The 22,669-nt window shown below is 42.3% G+C and overlaps 1 protein-coding gene across 2 annotated transcripts in view; it reads right to left on the minus strand.

Moving 5' to 3' along the window:
• Window positions 1-22,669, minus strand: part of LOC119651742 (neuroendocrine convertase 2) — a 247,942-nt gene that overhangs the window by 18,916 nt on the left and 206,357 nt on the right. For both annotated transcript variants that reach the window (XM_038055473.1, XM_038055472.1), the window contains exons 5-8: window positions 17,086-17,162; window positions 16,551-16,639; window positions 5,019-5,194; window positions 4,108-4,421 (exon numbers count right to left, since the gene is read on the minus strand). In XM_038055473.1, coding sequence (XP_037911401.1) covers window positions 4,108-4,421; window positions 5,019-5,194; window positions 16,551-16,639; window positions 17,086-17,162 — 656 coding nt within the window. The remainder of the gene's footprint in view (window positions 1-4,107; window positions 4,422-5,018; window positions 5,195-16,550; window positions 16,640-17,085; window positions 17,163-22,669) is intronic.

The raw sequence follows: 22,669 nt of genomic DNA on the forward strand, positions 1-22,669 counted from the left end.
TACACTTCTGCTGCCTTAAAAGAAAGGAACGGTCTTTTGCGTACCGACAAAGACAGACAGATGGCGGAAATCCTCTGCTTCCAGAACCACTGACAACATTTGGGACAACTACACTTGGCCACCTACATAGAAGTTGCAAAAGCACAGAAGTTAAACCAGGAAAAGCAAGAGGACTTGACGACATCGCAGCTAAGCTCCAGAAAGGGAATAGCTGAGGCCCAATACTCATGTTCAGCAAATTCTTCAATAGTGCTGCTAAGGAGGAGGAACACCCTCTGGCTGACAATTCCTCCATCGCGTTATTAAGGAGAGTGAAACATCATCTGATTGGCACTCCAATATGGTTAGTACAGCAGAATGTTCGAATTACCGATCTAGTTACCATCCCATACCATGAAGCACAGCACACACAGCATTCAAACGAACGTGATCCAAGTCGGGAACTGCAGAACTACCTACGCAATATAGTAGAGAGTTCAATTTCTCTACTATGTTCGAAAGAGACAATTTCGAAGAGTAGCAAGTCTTTTAAAAACGCCTCGTGTCACTGTAGATGTTCTCCAAAGAAGCGTCCCTCGGCAGTCCTCTTTTTAAAGTTTTGTTGAAAACTTTATTAAAATCGGTTCGCTATCTGACTGTCACATCCACTTTTCTCAGAAGCGCCTACATCAATTGACAGGAAATTTTGTAGAGCGGAGAGAACTGTGAACCCCATACATGCAGTGAATTACACTCTCTAAGTTGAACTTTAAGGGGTTCCCTATACACTAAAAGTTTAATGCAAAAATTTTCTTTTGCCGAACATAGCGTGCGATATTAAATGGAAGGGCTGGATTACTAGTCTTCGAAACAGGTATTAGCTTTGACATTGTCTACAAAAGAGAGGAGTGACGGGGCTGAAGGTTGTCAATTACTTTAAGGACCCGTGCTCAGAAACTACACATCCGAAAAATCTACAAAAAATGGGGGTAGATGGGATCTAAACCTCAAAATACTCACCGCTACGATATCTGTTCAAATGAAGTAATAATATTAGGTTGTTGCAAATGGAATGGCCGTTTTGGTACTAAAATTTGAAACGACTGTAAAGCTCACAAAAATTTATTTATTTAATTAAAATAGGTGCCAGTCGATTCAAAACACTTCTCCCAGCGAGATTTAAGAGCATGTTTGCCAGTTTCGTAGAAGTCCAACTGTCGGGTGTTGATAAATTCGTCGAAGGCAATTTTGACAGCCTCTTCATTCCTAAATTGCTTTTCCGCCAAAAAATTATCCAAATGCTTAAAAAAGTGGTAGTCGGTTGGCGAAAGGTCCCCTATATATGGCGGATGAGGCAGAGTCTCATACTGCACTTCGTTCAACTTTCGAACCGTTGTTCTGGAAAAATTGCATTGTCGTGAAGGAGTATCGCACCGTCTCTGTTGACTAATCTCGGCCGTTGAATACTCAATTCTTGGTGCATTTCCTCGAGTTGGGAACAGTATTTCTGTGCAATTATTGTTTCTCCAGGTGCCAAAAAAGAATAATGGATAACGCCAGCTGTAGACCACCAAACAGTCGCCTTCTTCGGATGGAGGCTCGGTTTCGGCAGATGCTTCGATGGCTCATCAGCATCTAGCCGTTGTGCGACGATTCTCATATAATATCCACTTTTCATCACATGTCACTATTCTGTGCAAAGAGAGATCGCTTTTGATGCGGGAGAGTAAAGAACTGCAAACTTCCATTCGAAGCGCTGTTTTTTTCCGTAAGGGCATGCGGAACCCATTTGTTTAGCTTCTTCACCTTTCCAAGCTGTTGCAAGTGCCGGAAAGCTATCGAATAGTGTACGCCCAGTTTCTCTGCCTCTCCCACAGATTGACGTGTGTCGGATTCGACTAGCAAACGCAACTTGTCCTTGTCAATCGGTGGTCCGGGATGCCCACGTGGCTCACTTTGAAGGTTTACGTCGCCTGATCGAAATTTTTGCGACCACCGGTTTCCTGGTCGCCTCCACTGCTTTATAACCGAGTTTGAACTCATACAGAAAAGTATACGTTCTTGACTCTTTTCCATCCCTTTTTCTTTTTTATTCACTGTTATCACAACGCTGGTCAAAACTGAAATGACTCCTTGATTAAATCTAGAAGTATTTATACTTTATTATCCGACACCAACAGCGCCAACTGGTGGTGGTTTGATGCAGCAAAATTGCAATTAACTTTCCTTGATTGCCAAATCGCCCATTTCATGTGCAACAACCTAATAATATACATATTATTATATTTTGAAAATTGACTGCAGACTTTTGGACCGGGGGTCCAAAAGTTTGTATTGTAACGTAGGTTTTAACATGGAACACCATACTAGACAATTTGGAGGAAATCCCACTATTTTTATCACAATTATAGTTTGTCAAGTTTGCCTCCTTAGGGCCAGTTACTACTCCTAAAATGTTAGATATTGCCTTCTGTACTTAGCTACTAAATAGAGTACTAAGTACTCTACTAAGTAGAGTAGCTTTGTACTGATGAAGGGAGTAAGATGCTCCCAAAATATATATATACATAATAAAATAAAATTGTAGTTTGGAGTAAGCTTTCAGTTACTACTCGCTAAGAGACAAAATCATTAAACTGAATGTCAGGTATATTCATCATATATACACTATGAGCTATGTATCAATTGAACCATGGTATATGCAAACATTTTTACACAAAAAAATCAACAAAACCTTCAAAGCGCCGAGTTGATAGCTTCCGACTTGTTTCTTGTTATGAGCGCTGTCTCACTGGATATGCACCATTCAGCAGTAGACGTGTCACTTTCTAAAGATGATGTTTTCCTAGCTTTCTAGCAACTTTTCAACAAATCTGAAACTATCTCTGAATAACACAGAATTTTTGAATACCAACCTAGATGAAACTGTGAGTGAAAGCAAGCTGCTAAGGACGGAGCGATTTGAATATCTAGAAACTCCCAACGAATGGGAAACTGCGTTATGAAATCGCTACAAATATCAGCGTAACTTGGATAAGGTAGCGTTCACCACCTTCCTTGTTTTGTCAACCTTTGTGGTGCGGACCACTGTGTTGCGTTGGACCAATTGCGTAAAACCCAACGACCAACAACTTTCCAGTTCTCCTTTCCCTCCTTTCGCTCATAGCCGTTTTTTGTCCACAGATGGGCATTTTCATCCCACCTACCCGACCGGCCTTTTTTGAGGATATATTCTTCGCGTCTAAAAACAAAGCAGAACTCGAGCAACTTGAACTCTAAAATAGAATGATCGTCCCATGGAATCTGAGACTGAGTTTGAACAAAGAAGCATTTTTGACTATATAACTGGCACTTCGACTCTGAGTGCACAAAACTGGACGATTTAAATACCTCAGATCAATGCTATCAGGCAAGGATAAACTGTACTATGAAATTGTTTCAGGCATTAGTATAACTAGGACAATTGACTTTCTTTGGGACAGACGCGGTAATAGAGACGAAGACGTTATGTTGGACCAGTGGTCTAGGATACTGTGATGTACTGTAGCGATGATAGAAGAGTTATTAGACAGGCGTCTTCGATGGTATGGACATGTGATTCGCGCTGACACTTGGCAAGATTGATTTGGACATCGAAATCAATGGAAAACGACCAAAGGGCCAGCCAAAACGACGATGGCCTGTTTCCCTGGATGGTGACTGGAGAGTCTCGCGACTGCATTCAGACCGGGTAATCGAACAAGATGAGCCGACCTCTTTTCTAAACGGGATAAGGGGGGGATAAGAGGGGATAAGAGAAAAAAAAGATGTGGCTTGAATATTAAAGTTGGGCTCTGATAATACTTGAGAATGCAATGTATAAATACGTCTTTTAAACAGTATGGAAAACGATAGGATGCTTGAGAACATCTCCAATTTCTCCTCATGATTAGTCGCACATTGTTCTATGATGCGTTAGGTTCTGTTCAATTCAACCACAAAGCCTTCCTAGAAATTGTGGAAATATGTAGGTTACCAATGATTACACTGTTCATGCAATGTGAACGCAAGGAACTGAAAGAAACACGTGTAACATTGTGTACCCCATCAAAAGTAAATTTTGAATTGCTAATCTACATTTATACTTACTTCGCCTCTAACGCCAATGCAAATACGCCAGCTGCCTCAGGAGCAGCTGCGCTTGTTCCCGAATGTGTTGTTGTGCATTTTCCATATAAATCGGTTGTGGCCACTCCCGTGTTAGGATCCTTCGCTCCATTACTGAAAGTACTAGCCAAAGTTGAACTGCAGCTCTCATCGTAGTGTGCATTTTGTCCATCGTTAATTGCACTGTTAATTGAAATTGTCCACATGGAGGCGGCGTATCCATCGCAGTTACAATCATCTTCTTCACCACCATCACCCGACGCCCACACGTATATATTCCCCAATCCATTGCGGCCCTGCAAGTAAGTTTTCGTTATAATAAAATAAATTGATTTGAATGGTATCTCGAAGAATGGCATTTTGCTATGAGTTGAATTTTTATTCAGTCTTGTGCTTATGACGAGTGTTTTCGAACCTGACCTAGTTGCATTTCAATTGTATTATAGGTGGGTGCATTGATTGATAGTGAAACGTGCATATGCAGATTCAAGTCCATAAAATGCTGGATTCAATTCAATTATCAAAGGTCAATTTTTGAAAGGAAACGAATAATGCTACTTGGAAATTCCCGAACCATTTTTTGAGCTTCTCTATTCTTTTATTAGCTGATAAGTGCCCATACTTATGTGGATATCATGCCATAAAATCAATCGATTTATGAATACCATCCAATAAGCAACGGATTAATGGATGATATTGACGTGCAAACACTTTCAACCAATCATGTATAAGGAAATAAATGTGCCATAAAAATGGAAATTCCATTAGCAAAGGATCATGAAAAAGAAACGACCGGAATCCAGCAAAGATTGCCATCATCACCACTATATGTAGATGTTTTATCGTAATCGATTCCGCTATTCGCTGGAATTTTATACAGAAGGATCTCATACCTCATTCACTCCCTGAACAATGGCTCGCATAGTGGCGTTGCGAGGTCCGTCGACCGTTTTTCCATCATCTGTGGGTCCCCACGAGGCACTATATATGTGAATTTTGTGCGGTTCATGACCCATTGAGTTTGCTTCTATCAGATCAGTCATATATGGTTGGTCCAACATCCGAATGCCTGAAATGATAAAAAGACACATCAATTTTGACCTTTTCCATTTCCCATCAATCACACTAGCCAAAACGAGCTTTCCAGCTATACTCAAGACCGACTCAGTATTTATTCTGTCGGGAGATCTAACAAAAATTCGAGCGTTTAGATACGATGGCGAATCGACTAAAAGATTAATGATTATCAAACTTTTGACATTATTACTATCCCGTTTATAAAAATTGCTATTATTTAATAAATTGTTTAAAAATAAGGACGCACATAGAAAAATTGAAATTGGGCTTTAAGTCTTACAGAACGGAAAATTAGAATGGAAGGAAATATATCGGAAACCGCTCTCATAGATGATTTCATTGAAAATGGTTGCGATAATGCAATTTGTATCTCTCATCTCATATTATAATAGCTTCAAACTGGTAGAAGAACATTAATTTCATAGAAAGATACAGCACAATATGGCAATTAAACTAAAGTATTTATTTGGTCAAAGGGTAGTATAGGTCCCGGGGCGAAACGTGGATTGGTACCCACGATGGAGCATAAAACCTGGGAAATGCCTGCTGAACCAACACCAACAGCTCTACTACCAAACCCTATCTCCACCTCCACGTGGTGACCGCTGGGAGCTCTTTCTTGACGAAAAGCTGCAGACGGAGAAGGATGAAGGCGAGTCTCCCGCGCCTAAAAACGGGACAAATTGTACCAACTGGTCCTCCAGGTTGGGGGTTGGGTAGGGCTGACAACCCTACACGGAAAACAACCTGTTACGAAGCCACAACAGGAGCCTCGGATAGGACGGATGTTAAAACGACGGACCCGGCAACGACAAAGGAACAACGATTTGCGCATTTTCTCATGGAACGTGCGCTCCCTGTACAGAGATGAAGCTGATAAGCAGCTAGCCGATACCCTGTCCCAATATAGGGCTGATGTAACAGCGTTGCAAGAGATGCGATGGACAGGGACCGGTTTCCTGGAGAAGAGCCACTACACCATATATTATAGCGGCCATCCAGTAAACCATGTGCTCGGAGTAGGTTTCTTAGTCAGCCAAAAAATTAAACCTGCTGTTATCGGCTTTGAAAGTATAAGCGAACGGCTATGCACTCTGCGCTTGCGAGGCAAGTTTAGAAATATAAGCCTCATAAACGTTCACGCCCCTACAGAGGAGACTGCAGAGTCGGAGAAGGATACCTTCTACGAGGCAGTAGAAAGAGCCCTCGAAGCCTGTCCCAGATATGATATCAAAATCATACTTGGGGATTTTAACAGCCAAGTAGGGAAGGAGCCCGTATTCAGGCGATACGTTGGCGCCCATAGCTTACACGAAAAAACAAATGATAACGGACTGCGGACTATTCAATTAGCAGGGTCACACGAAATGGTTGTTGGAAGTACCTGGTTTGCGCGGAAAGCGGTCCACAAACATACGTGGGCCTCTCCAGACGGGACCACTTTCAACCAAATTGACCACGTGTTGATCGAACGCCGCCACCTCTCAGCCTTGATGAATGTCAGAACATATAGGGGGGCCAATATAGACTCGGATCACTATCTCGTTGGCATGGTGCTCCGAGCTCGAATAACAATACCACCTAGAATCCCCTCTGACAATCAGGTGAGAGTGAACACTGAAGCCATCCACAACACAACCCTCCGCGACACCTATAAGAGGGAAATGGATGCCGCAATAACCGCAGTCAATAGAGGACCTGGAGATGAAGCATCAACTAATGATCTTCACAACCACCTGAAGAACGTTATCATGGATACGGCCACAAATATACTTGGCCCCAGCCGCAAAAGGAGTCGGAACGGCTGGTTTGACGATGAATGTAAGCTAGCAACGGAACGGAAGAATGCCGCATACCGAGTAATGTTGCATTCTCAAAGAACGCGGGCACGCGCAGAGACTTATCACGAACTCCGTCGAGCGGAGAAGCGACTTCACAGACGGAAAAAGGAAGCCTGGGAGAACCAACAAGTCTGTGAACTAGAAAAGTACAGGGAGCAACCGCACCAAGCGCGCAAGTTTTACCAACAAGTCAGCAGGATGAAGCCTTATACACCTCGATGCTCATCCTGCCGAGACAAAGAGGGAAATCTGATTTCCGACAGAATGGGCATATTAGAGCGATGGGTTGAGTACTTTGATGAGCTACTGAACAACCAGAACATCGGCGAGTTGGAGGTCCCGCCAACTGAAGACGACGGACAAATACTGACACCACCAAGTTTAGGAGAAACAGTCCGTACAATTCATCGGCTAAAAAATCATAAGTCGCCAGGAGCCGATGGAATTACAGCCGAATTGGTTAAATATGGAGGCGACCAGTTACACCAAGTGGTTCATCAACTTGTGCTCAAGGCATGGGACAGCGAATCAATGCCTGACGATTGGCAGCGAGGCATAATCTGTCTCATACATAAAAAGGGAGATATCACACAGTGCAGCAATTATAGAGGTATCACGTTGCTGAGTACCATCTATAAGATATTCTCCACTATCTTGCTAGGCCGGATAGCCCCATACGCCCAGAACATCATTGGCCCATACCAAAGAGGCTTCACTCCAGGCAAATCAGCAACAGATCAGATTTTCTCTCTGCGGCAGGCGATGGAAAAACTGTTGGAATATGGACAACAGTTGCACCATCTATTCATCGACTTTAAAGCGGCCTATGATAGCATAGCCAGGGTAAAACTGTACACGGCCATGAGAGAATTCGGTATCCCGACGAAATTAATAAGACTGACTAGGCTGACCCTGACCAATGTGCGAGGCCAGATAAAAGCAGCAGGATCACTCTCAAGACCATTCGACATCAACAACGGTCTACGACAAGGGGATGCGCTATCATGCGTCCTCTTTAACCTGGCCCTCGAGAAGGTGATCCGTGATGCTGAGGTGAATGCAAGAGGTACGATCCTCTTCAAGTCCACCCAACTACTGGCCTATGCTGACGATATCGACATCATGGGAAGAACCACCCGAGACGTTCAAACTGCCTTCATCCAGATCGAGCAGGCGGCGCGAGATCTTGGGCTGCACATCAATGAAGGCAAGACAAAATACATGGTGGCAACGTCAGCACCGAAGACGAATCAACCAACAACATCAAACCGCACTGGTCAAACACAAGCACGAACAAGAATAAGGATAGGAGAATACAACTTTGAGACCGTTGACAATTTCTCCTATCTAGGGTCGAAAATCACAACCGATAACAACTACGATGATGAAATCCGCGCACGGTTGTTGTCAGCCAACAGAGCCTACTTCAGCTTACAAAGACTGTTCCGCTCGAAACGTCTCACCATAGGGTCAAAGCTCTTACTGTACAAGACTATGATCTTGCCAGTCCTCATGTATTCCTCGGAAACTTGGGTTCTTAGCAAGAAAAATTGCGAACTCTTGGCCGCGTTCGAGAGAAGAATCCTCCGAAGAATTTTTGGCCCCCTACATGAGGATGGACGATTCCGTAGCCTACACAATGACGAAATCTATGAGCGATACCATGACCGTCCGGTTGTGGATAAAATCCGACTCAATAGGTTACGGTGGGCGGGTCACTTAATCCGTATGGATGAAGATGATCCCACCCGGAAAGTCTATAAGGGCAATATCTATGGTAGGAAAAGAAGACGAGGTAGACCCTGCCTAAGATGGAGCGATGGCGTGGGCCAGGACGCCAGACGGCTTTTAGGGATATCGAATTGGTGGACCTCGGCGCAAAACCGGGATGTCTGGAGTTCCTTATTAAGGCAGGCCTAGACCGGATGCCGGTTGTTGCGCCGTTGATGATGATGATGATTTATTTTCCAGCAAGTTTGCCTACTGGTAGAATTAAGTTGCATTTGATAGGGTAGGCTGTTTATCATTATTATTATCAATGAGCCTGCAGCCCGATGTTGGTCCTTGGCACCCCGAAGCCTTCGTCTTTTGCGTTGACCGATCGCGTACTCTAACTTTGGAAACCGACCAACGTTGCCCACTGAGTCCTCTTATCTGTTTCGGGGTTTTACATTTTCCACCTTGTCTCTGAGTCGACAACTGGGAAACCTTCTGATGTTGCTCTATATGGCCTTCAGCCTGGACCTTTCGAAGCCTATTATGGATGGCGTCTACTGGATCTTGACGTTCGAGGGCATTAGCTTTTTATCTCCGGCCTTGTTTATCATCCACGTCTGGCTGACATAACACTGGACTTACCGAATGACGATTTTACATATTGTCAACTTTGCTCTCTTTTATAAACTTTTGAAGGTTTGTTTGTAAAAAAAACTTATTAAAATCAGTTCGTTGTCTGTCTGTCTTTTTTTTTCAGGGTTGAAAGGTGGAGAGGGTCGAAAACTACGGCTGGCTCCTGCACAGACTCTCTATCTTACTCATTAAAACCACTTTCTTCTCCTTCCTCTCCCCCCGAGGAACTGCTCTAAAGCATTGCTTCGCGGGGCGGAATCAGTTCCTAACTGTGGCTCATTGTCGTTCTCTCTCTTTCTTCTTTTCTTCGGAATTCTACCTGGCTAAACTGCTCTTGAATATTTACTAACACTTTTTCGACGCTTTGCTACTATTGTAATCTCGATATCATCCGCAAAGCCACTGGTTGTTACCCTGCGGGAAAAGCGTAATGTCAACACTCCATCGTATATAATTTGCCATAGCAAGGGAACTAAGAAGTTGTTGGGAATATTTTCAACCCATCGTCGGAGTCGCAATACAGCTTTCTACCCAGGAGCAATGCATACAATGTATATCGGTGTCAGTAGTTTGACTAGTACTCGATGATGCTTTTCCCTTCTGCACTGTTGAATGCATTCTTCACATCTAGTATTACCACTGGCCAGCATTTACCTTCTTCTATTGCAGCCTATGCTAGACCAACCACCATACTGATCGCGTCGACGGTTGATCTCACCTTACCAAATCCGAATTGTTCGTCAGAAACGCCTCCTCCCGTTTCCGTTAGAATTATTTTGGCAATGGTATTGATCTGGAATATCGGACTATATGAGGAGGAGTTACCCAATGGTTTACTTGACTTCTGAATGACTATCAGCTTTTATAGCTTCCATTGTTTGGGAAATACTTCTTCTCTGAGGGGTGTCGTAAAAACTTGGGCAAACATACTTGGTGCTACTCTGGTTGGCACTTTGAAGGCAATATTCAAAATGGTATCTAGCACTCGAGTCTTATTTTAGTGAGTTGCTTTGCTGCCTCCAGTATTACCCGAATTTTGTCGGGAGTGCCGGCAGCCTTGTATAGTGTACTTCTTCTGGGAAGAGATTTTTTACTATATTCCGCAGTAATTTAGGGCAAGTAATCGGTGGGAAGCGCTTGCCTTTAGAGATGATATCACCTATATGCGCCACCCTATGGATCTGAAGCAACTTCGGTATATATCTGCTTGTAATGATCGGTTTTGCTTTACATGAAAGTCGGTTTTATCTACGCAGGGAGCGTCTGCTAGCTTTGAGGCAGTTTTTTCGACATTCCTCAATTTCTGAGTTCTACCAGAAATTAAGATATCGGCATGGTCAAAACTGAACCCTCTCCCTCCTCACCTGCTTCTCAACCACTCGTAGGTTGCCGCCCCAAGGATCTCATGTACTTTAACTTGAAAAACCATTGCATATTGCCCCAAAGGAAAAGCCCACTTCTCGATTTCATTCGAGAGGTAAACTCCGGCTCCTGAACTCTACTCTCTTTTTGAGCCATCGATGTAGAAGACCACCGTATAACCCGCGACGCATTCCTCCTTGATTTCCCAGTTCTCCCTACGCTTCAGGATAACTTTATATCTTCTACCAGACAGATGTTTGGGCACCCGAGGGTCAGAACGCATTGTAAGAACTGGATTTACTTCTGCCAGTAACTCGGTAATATCCAAACACACAGTTCTTTGCAGTGCGGCTAGTTTACGGCGAAAGCTTTTTTGCCTCACCTTAACCCACCACACTACGGATACATAAGCGAAAAGCTTAGGTTTGTACCTCTCACCTCTGGAAGGCAAAGTCCATCCCGTTTTCTCCTTTTTGTAAATGACACTAGTGTGGTTTTATTGGGACTAACTGAAAGTCGGGCACCAATCAAATCAACGACACGTTGTATATTCCTACACACCGGTCAGAAATTTCGATCAGCTTGAGCGTGTATTAGCAAATTTTGCAGTTCGCATAATAGTGAGTCGATCAGCATAATCCACAGCAGTGGCGATAGCACCTGCCCAAAAATGTAATGCTCGACCAGTTTTCCCAAACCTTTCAGCAAAAATGATGTCAGACTGATCTGTCTGAAATTTTTTGGATTTGAAGAGTCAGCTTACCCAGGCCTCATTATGAACACTATCTTAATCTTATGCCAAAGGGCAGGCAATTAGCCAAAGGTAGCACACTTGAAAAATATTTCTTAGTAGTCGCTCTAAATGATCTATACCTTCCTTTAGCATTGCTGACTAGATGCATTCTATGATAGGCGCTTTGAAATTTCAAGGGACAGTACGGCAGCTCTCGCCTTTTCATTGGTAAAAACCGCTGAGCTTGTTGCAGTTCGCAGTTCCAGCAAGGAACCATCTTACCGCTTTGGCCTCGAGAAATAGGACAAGCCTTTAACAACACTCTAAAAGTATACAATTCAGAGTTTTCAAATCGCCTTCAAGCACCAAAGGAATCCTTAGTCACCTAGGCACTTTATTGCCAAGAAGTTAATTGAACTGTGCCGAATCCGTCTTCCTGTGGTTCCGTCTTTGTATTCTGTTCACCCGCAATAGTCAGATTGAGTTCTAGATATCGGTGATTTGACAGTGAGAGTTCGAAGTACAGACCGTTAGCTTAATTATTTTACTTCTTCTCGGTACCACGAAAGTAGGGGCGCAGTCTTGAAACCAGCTGAAGTGATGAAATCATATAGCTTCTCCCCTCTGGCATTGCACTTGCCACTGGCCAACAAATATGTTCAGCGTTCGCATCGCAACCTATTAAGAATTTGAGACCACTTCATTCAACATACGCTATCAGTTCCCTTAGTTCTCGCATCGGTGTAAATAAGCAGAGACAACTATGATGGTTTTCCACTCGGCATTAATCTTGTATTCTACGATAATCGTAACTAGATCCGCGGAACAGAACTGTCTCAGTGTGGTTGTCTCTAACTGTCTTGACATCAGAACACAAGTTCTCGGTTTGATGGATCCTTCATAGTAAAAAATCCTAGCTCCTTTTACTGATCCAATGCCAGAGATTCTATTAAATCAAACCCATGGCTCTTGCACTAGAAAAATGTAGGAGCAGTCCCACAGCTTTGTCAGCCGTGCTGCCAGAAAATAGAGAGGAGCTTGGCATGCTGCAGATTAATTTGGCCAATGTTTTGCAACGTAAACATAGTCTAATGTGTAATACAACCAAAGACTCGATCTCCTCGTTTTTGATTTCTCTGAAAATAGCCACAATTAAAAATACAGCAGTTCCCATGTCCGCACCTATGAAAGGTCTTATCTCATTCCGCAGAGTATTCGTCTGTTTTCCACTTAATACCTTTAGTGGTGTCCGCTTTACGTAGATTCGTTCCACACAAACTGTTCCGTTCACGTCGCTGGCCCCTTCCGCCTGTTCGATAAATTGTGAGAGTCCCTTCGCCAGTGCAAGCCCTGATACGAGAGTTCCGCCATTAAATGCACTATTTCCGTGAACAGTTCCATTACGGGAATCTTCGACCATCATTGTTCTTCGCTCTCAAGATGAGATGATGCCTTACAGTTTCCTGGTATGATTAAATTTCAACCTATCCAGTGTGGCTTTCCCGGAAGTAGGAGATGGTTCTATTCTAAAATGATAATCAATGGTGATACGTGGTGCTACTTGGCGCTATTATCAACATATAAAGTCGTGCCCTCTTATGAAACAATAATAATAATCGTTAGCGGGACAATTTAATTGTACCAGTGTATTACACGAAGTACACTGTAGAAGGTAAAGTGGTCAGCATTGCGGTCACCTGTGATTATTACCTGCGATTATTTAACCTGGCTCTAGAGAAAGTAATTCGCGATGCAGATGTCAATGCAAGAGGCACCATCCTCTTCAAGTCCTCCCAAATAATGGCCTATGCTGAAGATATTGACATTATAAGAAGAAAAACCCAAGATCAGGTTACAGTCTATCTTCATCCAAATCGAACAGGCGGTGCGAGATCTCGGGCTCCACATTAATGAAGGGAAGACGAAGCATATGGTGGCAACGTCAGGTCCAAAGAACAAAGAACGAAGAACATCGAATGACACTAGTCAAACGAAAACAATGAAGATAGGAGACTACAACTTTGAGACCAATGAAAATGTCTCCTATCTAGGGTCGAAAATCACAACCGATAACAGGTATGACGATGAAATGCGCCAACAGAGCCTATTTCAGCTTACAAAAATTGTTTCGCTCGAAACGTCTCACCATAGGGTCAAAGCTCTTACTGTATAAGGCTACGAATTTGCCAGTCCTTATGTATCTCTCGGAAACCTGAGTCGTTAGCAAGCAAAATTTCGAACTCTTGACCGCGTTCGAGAGAAAAATCCTCGCAAGAATTTTTGGCCCCCAACATGAGAATGACGAAATCTACGAGCGATACCACGACCGTCTGGTTGTGGATAAAATCCAACTCAACAGGTTGCGATGGGCGGGTCACCTAATCCGTATGGAAGAGGATGGAAGGCAACGACTGTCTGGTTGTGGATAAAATCTAGCTCAACAGCGAGGCAGCGGACGAACTAGCCAAGAAGGGAGCAGGGACGCCTTTACACGGGCCAGAACCCTTCTGTGGAATCGGAAACAGTTTGATGGCTATGAATCTAAGAAATGAAGAGGAACGGTTGAGGGAACTATACTGGGCGGGCCTACCGGGCATGGAGCAGTCCAGGGTGCTTATTGGGGGATACGAACCCATACGCACAAAGGATTGCTTAAGCCTCCCCAAAACGAACCTACAAACCATAGTGGGAATTCTCACTGGTCATTATCGGCTGAACTATCACATAGGGAAGCTAAAGATATCTACGGACACTGCCTGCAGGTTTCGTGAGGAGGAGGACGAAACCTCTATACACGTCCTGGGACAGTGTTCGACACTTGTGCAAAGTTGGCCGAGGCATCTGGGAAAACACTTACTACCAGATGCAAGGCTCAAAGATCTGGAAGTAGGGAACATACTAAAGTTCCTAACGGTTATAGGCCTGCTTGAGATATTATGATCAATAGGTACACTATAACCAGTAAAAGGGGCACAATAGTTCTTCAAGGACACGTTGCGACTTTCGTTTAACAGAATAATAATAATGGAAAAGGATGATCTAGCCCGCAAAGTATATAAGGGTCATATCTATGGTAGAGAAAGAATACGAGGCAGATCCTGCCTGAGATGGAGCTATGGTTTAAGTAAGACGCCAGACGGCTTGTAGGGGTATCGAATTGGTGGACCTCGGCTTAAAACCGGGTTTTCTGGATACCGGTTGTTGCGCCGTTGAGGATGACAATGTGATTATTACCCTGATTGGACTCTAGTACTCATTAGCAACTGACTCGACTGGTATCTGGGCATCCTGTGATCAAATACGGTTTCTAAATTAAACTTAGTTTAGATGCACCGTCGGATTAGCAACTGTATTCGACGTCATACTGAATTAATTATAGCGTCAGTAGCTTTCAATGTCTAAAACTTCTTCCGAGAAATAAGGCCATAATTATGCAGAAATATGCCCCAAAATGTTTTTAAAAGGATTAACCTTCTCAAACGTGATCATTTGGGTCTGTCGCATGGTATTCCATAAATGGTGTCTTAACAACATATCTCAGTAAAGAGTAATTATATATAAGTTTGGTACAAAAAGAATGTTTCTTTTAATATTTGAGAACAGATTCCTAATTGGTAGATGGTGCGAAGTCCTGCATAATATATGTAAATATCATCCAAATTGCGGGGAAGAAAAGCGAAAATATTTACTTGTTTGCCGTGATACATTCCAAAAAGAGAAAAAAAACAATTTTTATTCAAAAATATCACCTTCCGTCCTCATCTATAAAATTTAACAGGTCGGAATACCGGAAGCTTGCGCTTCGGATATAAAGGTTTTGTGTTCATCTTATGTAAGAAATTTCAACGCACATTTTTCTATCCGTATATAGCTACAAATCCAACATATTCCTTCATATTTTTCCAAATTACGAGACTACGAGACATACGTACATATTACAGCCATTGATATTACGCTCACCCTAAACAAACTACTACTGTGCACATATATACACGTATATAAATTGATCGTACCCATATTTCCGATTTACTTCTTATATCTATTTGAATTAGGCACTACCCGCAAAGTTCGTTAACACGCATATATTATATGCCTTCATACACACATGTCTGGTTGACAGATAACTAGAAAACTAAAACAAAATAATTCTCTGCGACCGAATCCATAAGAACTCATTTCGTTGTGGTATTGACGAATTGATATGTGATGATGACGTTATGCAGGTTGTAGAATGCACGAAATTCACAAAAAATTGTAAAGTTTCACCCCCCATAACTTTGTTAATAATAGTTGGATTTTCTTCAAACTTGACCAAATTGTGCATTATGTCCTTTATTACACCTATGCTAAATTTTGTACTTCTGCGATGAACTTAAGGGGGGTGCCGGGCAAATTTATAAAATATGGAAATATAATATTATTAACTTTATTTGTGCAGATATCGGAACCGGATATATTTTGAGGCCTAGATTTCATAGAGATGCACTACTGTGATTTTTTTCGGATTTTTCGGTTGGATAAGTTCTGAGAACGAGACCTGTTACACTTTTTGGGGGTCATATCTCGAGCCCTCATTCCCCTATGTTTCGCCTAACATCAAATATTGAACCAGTTTCGAAAAGTACTAAATGAGACCTTTTATTTGATATCCCACGTGGCTACATTCTGTGAAAAAAAATTTTGAAGCCTCCTTTCACCTGTATGGGGAGCCCCTCTTAAACTTAATACAAAATGGCGCCAGTTGCTGCATGTATAGGGAACGGCAGATCACATACTCCTACCAATTTTCGTGACAATCGGTAAAGCCGTTTCCGAATAAATCGGGTGTGACAGACAGACAGACAGACAGACGGACAGACAGACAGAGCGACAGACAGATATCGAATCGATTCTAATAAGGTTTTGTTTCACACAAAACCTTAAAAAGCTATAGCTTGATATTTTCATGGTTCACACTGTACTTTTTATTTTATTAAATAAGATTTCCTTAGATATTTCGACATGGCATGCCATATTTTGAATAGTGGTAATTACTATTATAATTCACATATTTACATACTCACCAGCAACTTTACTATCATAGGCGACCCCAACTCCGCAGATTCCATTATCGCGTGCAGCAGCCACCTCGCCGGCACACCTTGTTCCATGGCTAAAAATACAAATTTCATATTATGCTCGACCGTGTAATCTTTGGGCAATATGGTAGCACGCGTAAAATCACTGCCATGTCGAGTTCGATAAAAATATCGCAATAAAGGAGGAAGATTGTGGGAGCTAATATTTGCACAAAATGTATGATATATGAAAGTCAGATACAAGATATTACGAAAACATACACATGGTGCCACCGGTTGGCAAATCTAATTTCACCCAACTATCGCCGGCCATCAGCGCAAACATCAAAGAGGAAATTGTCCGGGCATATCGATATCCCTGAGAATAGATATATCAAAATGATGAAAAGCCCATCAATTCAAAACGTTGGCTTTTAATGAACCCTCATTCAATCTGCTTGCTTTCCTCTTGAGTCTAATACATGACTGACATTCTGTCGGAACCCGAAGGCAGCGTGCAAGAATACTATTTGCCACTCACCTGTTGAACCAATCATCTGTGTATCGAGGATATGGATAAGGGTCATTACTGCTGAAATCGTAGCTAGCTTCGGCATTCTGAAAAAAAATAAAAGGAGATAATATTAGGTTCGAAGACACTGGTATGAGACTAGAACATTTCTGAAGGTATCTTTCTAGAGAGCGTCTTCAGTCAGGATGTTATTGGACTTATGTTCTGTATGTATGCACACCATAGGAAATATAATAATATATAGATTACAAACACTTGTGTACACATCGCAGTAATACTCTTAGCATATAAGGGTATATAGCTGCAAAATATAGCAGAGTTCCTGAGAGCATAAATGTGAAAACAAATAATGTACATAATTTTAAGACCAGCAACATTAGTAGAACTTCCAATTATCCAATCTTAACATAGTCTTCCTTCAGAGAAGATTAAATTACTAAGTTCCATTATCCGTTACCCAGAAAATACCAACTCAAATATTGGGAACTATAAAGAAATTACAGGAGAAGGAGATTTAAGCCTTTCAAAATGAAATACCAGTTGCTGAGGAGTCTTAATTACATGAACTAATCAAATATGTACCCTCATTAATGAATTTAAGGAGCGCAAACTTTCCCTGTAAAGCTTTTCGTTATTATTACAGTCTACACATCGTAAAGTTTTTGCATACATTAACTTTTAATCGTCTGGAGGGAAAAGTAAACACTGAAACACAGGTGAAATAACTTACAGTACATAGGTCACAGAATTGTCCTCAAAGTTAAAGTTAATAGAAAAAGACATGGGTATGTAAATTGAATTGATGAAACTTGCAATTGTTTTATAGTTGTTATTTCAATAGAAAGTAACATGTTTTGTTAAACTTCAAACTTCAAGTTTTCATCTCCTATAAGGACTCTTGTATGTTCTGTTAAATCTTTGCAAGGTAAAAGAGTGTAACCATGTGTATGTGAATGTTGGGCTAATGTTTAAAAAGTAGTGTATTCCTTGTATAGAACAGAGAAAAAAGAAATAGCTGCTTTCTAACGCATTTATATTCAATCCATGGGTAAGATGGCGCCTAAAACTAAGGACCCTGGACAGAACCAAAAACCCTATTGAAATCACTTTATTGCCTGTCTCTTTTTGTTCGTCTGTTTTTTTCGGGAGTAAAAGTTTCTGGGGATTTTAATCACTCCTGGCCCTTCCCCATTGAACTACTACAAAGTTTTTCGTCGGTGAAATTGAAGGGGCGGGACGACGAGAGCGAACTTAGCTGTGATTGCTTCACCTCTTAGTAATCCTTTGATTCCGTAACCGCGCCTTTCTCGCCCCTTCTGGTTGTCATGCATGTGAATTAACCTTATCGTATAATTAACTGCATTCCAGTTTTTTGGCATACAAACATCCCCTTAACTAGACCTTCGAGTGCTACCAGACTATCCAGGTTTAAGCCCCTCAAAAAAAGAAGTTTTCTGGTACTTTCGCGATACTGCTGCAGCCGGGACATATCAGTGAGGTGTTCAATTTGAACTTATGGGTACCGTCGATATCCCCGATGACCCGTCAGAATATGAGCGAAATTATAGCCAATATCTCCGCGTCGTCAGAGATCTCAATGTTAGGAATTAAACTGTGGGTGCTGTCATCTCTTCGTTATTCCCAATTCCTCTCAAGTGCAATTGAGAAGACCGTGCCCACCCGTCGTCCTAAATGTCGATTGTTATTGTTTTATTGCAACATCCAAGACGATTCTGCATTCATTTCCTGTCGCTGCATATAGTATGGAGTGCAGTTTCCAAGACGAGAACAATATGTAGCCCAACACTCTGGTTAAAGCCAGCCTCACTCTGGTTAAAGCCAGCCTCACTCTGGTTAAAGCCAGCCAATGAGCGCATTGTACATCTTTACTTCTGGCAGTGTTCCTGCCAGGACTATGCTGGCATTGAATGCCTTAGTGTTCAAAAATCAGCCGAATGTTATAACAGTAAGCGATCGGATGTAAAAAAGCGTATTGTGTCAGCAGTTTCAACCGTAAATAATTTCGAAAAGATAGACGCGGAGACCGTACATAGTTCCTGAAATTCTTAGATCCAGACAAAAAACGTACTCACCAAAGACAATTCGATTAATCTTGTCCTCAGAGGACTTGATTCTACGTGCCTTCCAGAAGAGATCCTGAGCAAACCTAATCAATGTGAGGCAAGCACAAAATTAACACTTCTGGCAAATATGGAATGTAATTACATCTCTTTCTCTTTTCGTTCGCTCCAAAATTGCAGCAAGCGACAGGCCCTGTTTCTCAATATCATTAAATTTGATGCAGTTCGTTTCCAGGAAATTGCGCGATATCGTGACTGCAAGCGGCTCGACCACACAGTGATGAATTGCAATCTACTCTATAGGCGCGGAAAGTACAAACCTCTAAAGAATGCCCCAAAAAGCCGAAAGCCTCTGTACGTCAACAGCGACTCCTCTACTTCTTTACCCACGCCCCGTCATACGCGAACAGTGCTCTGAGCGCCCGGGCGGCGCAGTCATTCTATCAACCTTAATGCTGAAATACAATCAATTTTGAGTACAGAGGCTGCTACCCTAGTTGCCACCTAGACAACTTTGCACTACAATATTAATCTCTCTAATCAATTGTAGAGAAAGAATCAGTAATCCTCTCCCTTCTGCCAATTACAGCCATAAGATACACGTAACGGCTAGTCGACAGAAAAAACACGGGCTGTAGGCTTGTTTACGTCGCATTCTCCAAACATAGTCACCACACAGGCCACCTTCTGAGTCGACAATACTGACGTCCAGGCCGGTGACACAACCATACTAGTTAGTCCTTTCGTATAACTAGTCGCCCAACTTTCATGGTAACAAACTTGAATACTGATATCAGCAGGATAGCTACACCCTTCAGCAAACCTTACCTCCCATCGACCATTCTTCCTACCACTGGGCAAATTGCCACTCATTCCTGACCTGTTCTTGGTTTGCAGAACCCTCTTAACCTATAGCCGTAGCATAACCACTTCTACCAACATACAAACAATCAAACGCTCTTCGGGATAAGCAATCACGACAGCATAGTGTTTTGCTTCAGCACCACGGACCAATTCTATTATACCTCGCTCCACCCAAATTCTTGAATGCAGCGAACTGGAATCTAATTAATTTCCAGCCCGCTGACAAGCTCACCAATTTATCTTCCCTAGGTATCTTCCCCTGATCAAATAGACTGCGCAGTTTAAAAGTATTCCTAAGCAAACGAATCGGCATGCAAACAACCTTCCGCAACAGGCGGCTGAAATACAATAATAATTACAGATAAATTAAAGGTCTCCGACGACACTTCCTCCACAACCGATACTCCCCCCAAGCAAATCGTCTGAAGATTGACTCAACTAATACATACCCAAATTCAATTCTTTTACGCGGCACTTTATGCTGCTAAGCATTCTTCCATTTCCCTCAATAATCAAACTTTTAAACACCTCCAACAAACCCATCGTAGCTTCGCAAAATCCATTATCCCACTCAGGAAACAACAAAAAATGACAACATCCGAAACACATCGCCAAAATTTTTAACGCATCCCTCGTCTTTATGCCGCCTACTTCTCATCTCCAAGGAAAGTCTCCCATACAACCTCCATTTTCCCTAAACAGCCACAGAGCCCACATCGCTTATTAATAACTCTGCCAAAAACCATGCCATCCAATTATGCTGGGACATATCCGCCCAATTCAAACTTGCTACTAAAAGAAAGCAGGACACTTTCCACATCCTCATATTTCTGAAATCAGACGTTTTTAGGAATGTCAGTTACAACATCCACCCTACTATCTGCCTCCTCGCCATCCAAACGGCATTCGATTCCATGTTGCATGAAGGTTTAGTCACCCAAAGACCCCAACTCAAATTTCTTCACCAATTCTGCCTCCACATACGTAAGTGCATAAGCATAAAAGGCAATCCTTAATAAGGCTCACCGAAGCAATATCCAACTCTTATTCCTCCCCCAAAAATTCCGACCTAAACATACATGTGTAAGCTGCTCAATCCTAGCAATCCAGCTAAATGTGAAGCCATTTGTCCTGAGGGAAAGCAAAGTTTGAGAAATGGCTCATGAAACTCCTTCGTAAAATTAATTTCAACGCTTATCTGCAGAGTCTATTTCCATAAATACTTTGGCATTCAAATGAATATGCACTTCTACCCTATCCTTCACGTCAACTTTACCCTCAAAAAGACCATAACTAGCCTCAAAACCCTATGACCTAACGCAAATAGAAACTACTATATCCGACATAAGACCCCCCCCCCCCCCACACAATTTAACCAAGATGCCTATGACATAGTCCAAACAATTCGCATTGACGTGCACCTTATCAAATCCTCTTCTGCTCTCTTTGCCCGTCCAGAAGCGGGGGAGGCTCGTCTTGATCGGTTCGCCATTTTGCTCTGTCAAAGGTCTGATATGGATGCAGTCGCGAGGCATTCAAAACACCATCCATTGTATCATTATGGTACGGGAAAGCAATCGGATCGGCCGATAATCTGAACACTATGCTTGACTGCCTTGCTTTATCTGTATTGGAACTGTCATGCTTTCTGGTCAGTAAGATCTGAGCCGCAGTGGTGGGTCCTAACTCTTTCCAGAGGTCAGATGCGATGTCGTTATGGTATGTTGCTTTCCCCGGTTTAACTTCTTTTATTGCTTTCTAAACTTTAGCCCCGGTGGCAGCAGGAATTGCTCCAAATATCAGCAGTGTTTATGGAAGTGGAATTAAAGCAAACTTTGCAGTAGAAATCTGCTCATCGATCGGTGAGCAAGTAATGCAAAAAAGCGTTCGATATCCTCTGTGCGTTGATTTCAGCATGTGACAACTCGATACATATTTCTCTCGTCATCCCAAATGTCCAATTTATCGCAAAGATCATTGTAATGGTCCACTCGGGTAATAGCGAACTCTTGATGTCCTTGAAAATTTGTCAATTGACCAGTAGCATATGTTATCAGATCCCTAGTTGAATTTGTCCCCCAAACACAAACCCATAAAAATGAGCTAGTTGGACTCGCCGGACGCTTTTTAGTCTATAATCCAGCGGAAAATCATTAATAGTTTTCCCCTCGTTACTATGAGTATTACCACTGCGTCTCGTCTTTGTCTAAAGCTATCTCTCTGTCTTACAGCAAAGCTGGCTTGAGGTTTGGTCGAACTTCTTTATAGGTACATTCCTTAACCTCTTGGATCGTCCTATCTGTTGTCCAGACAATTTAGTATTCCACCAGCAGGTGGACCTTCTACTACGGATTATTTATTATATTAGCTCTAAAAGCCACATCTCGTCGCAATTCACTCTGTAACATAAAGGGTTCTACCCCATGCGGTGCCTGATATAATGTCGTAATTCAGCCAGTCCTCCATAAATATTTATTCGATCATTGACGACTTATCAATTTTTAGACGAGCAGACCCTCAATCATCTGGTGTATTTCCTACATGCCTGGTGGTCGTTATAGGTATGGTATTCGCTGACGTTTTAGAACTAACGAATGTAAAGTCTATAACCCAACCAATACCCCCATTTTGGCGAGGATTAAGGTAAC

The sequence above is a fragment of the Hermetia illucens genome, chromosome 3 (genome assembly GCF_905115235.1).
Source record: "Hermetia illucens chromosome 3, iHerIll2.2.curated.20191125, whole genome shotgun sequence".
In the NCBI taxonomy this organism is placed as follows: Eukaryota; Metazoa; Arthropoda; class Insecta; order Diptera; family Stratiomyidae; genus Hermetia; species Hermetia illucens.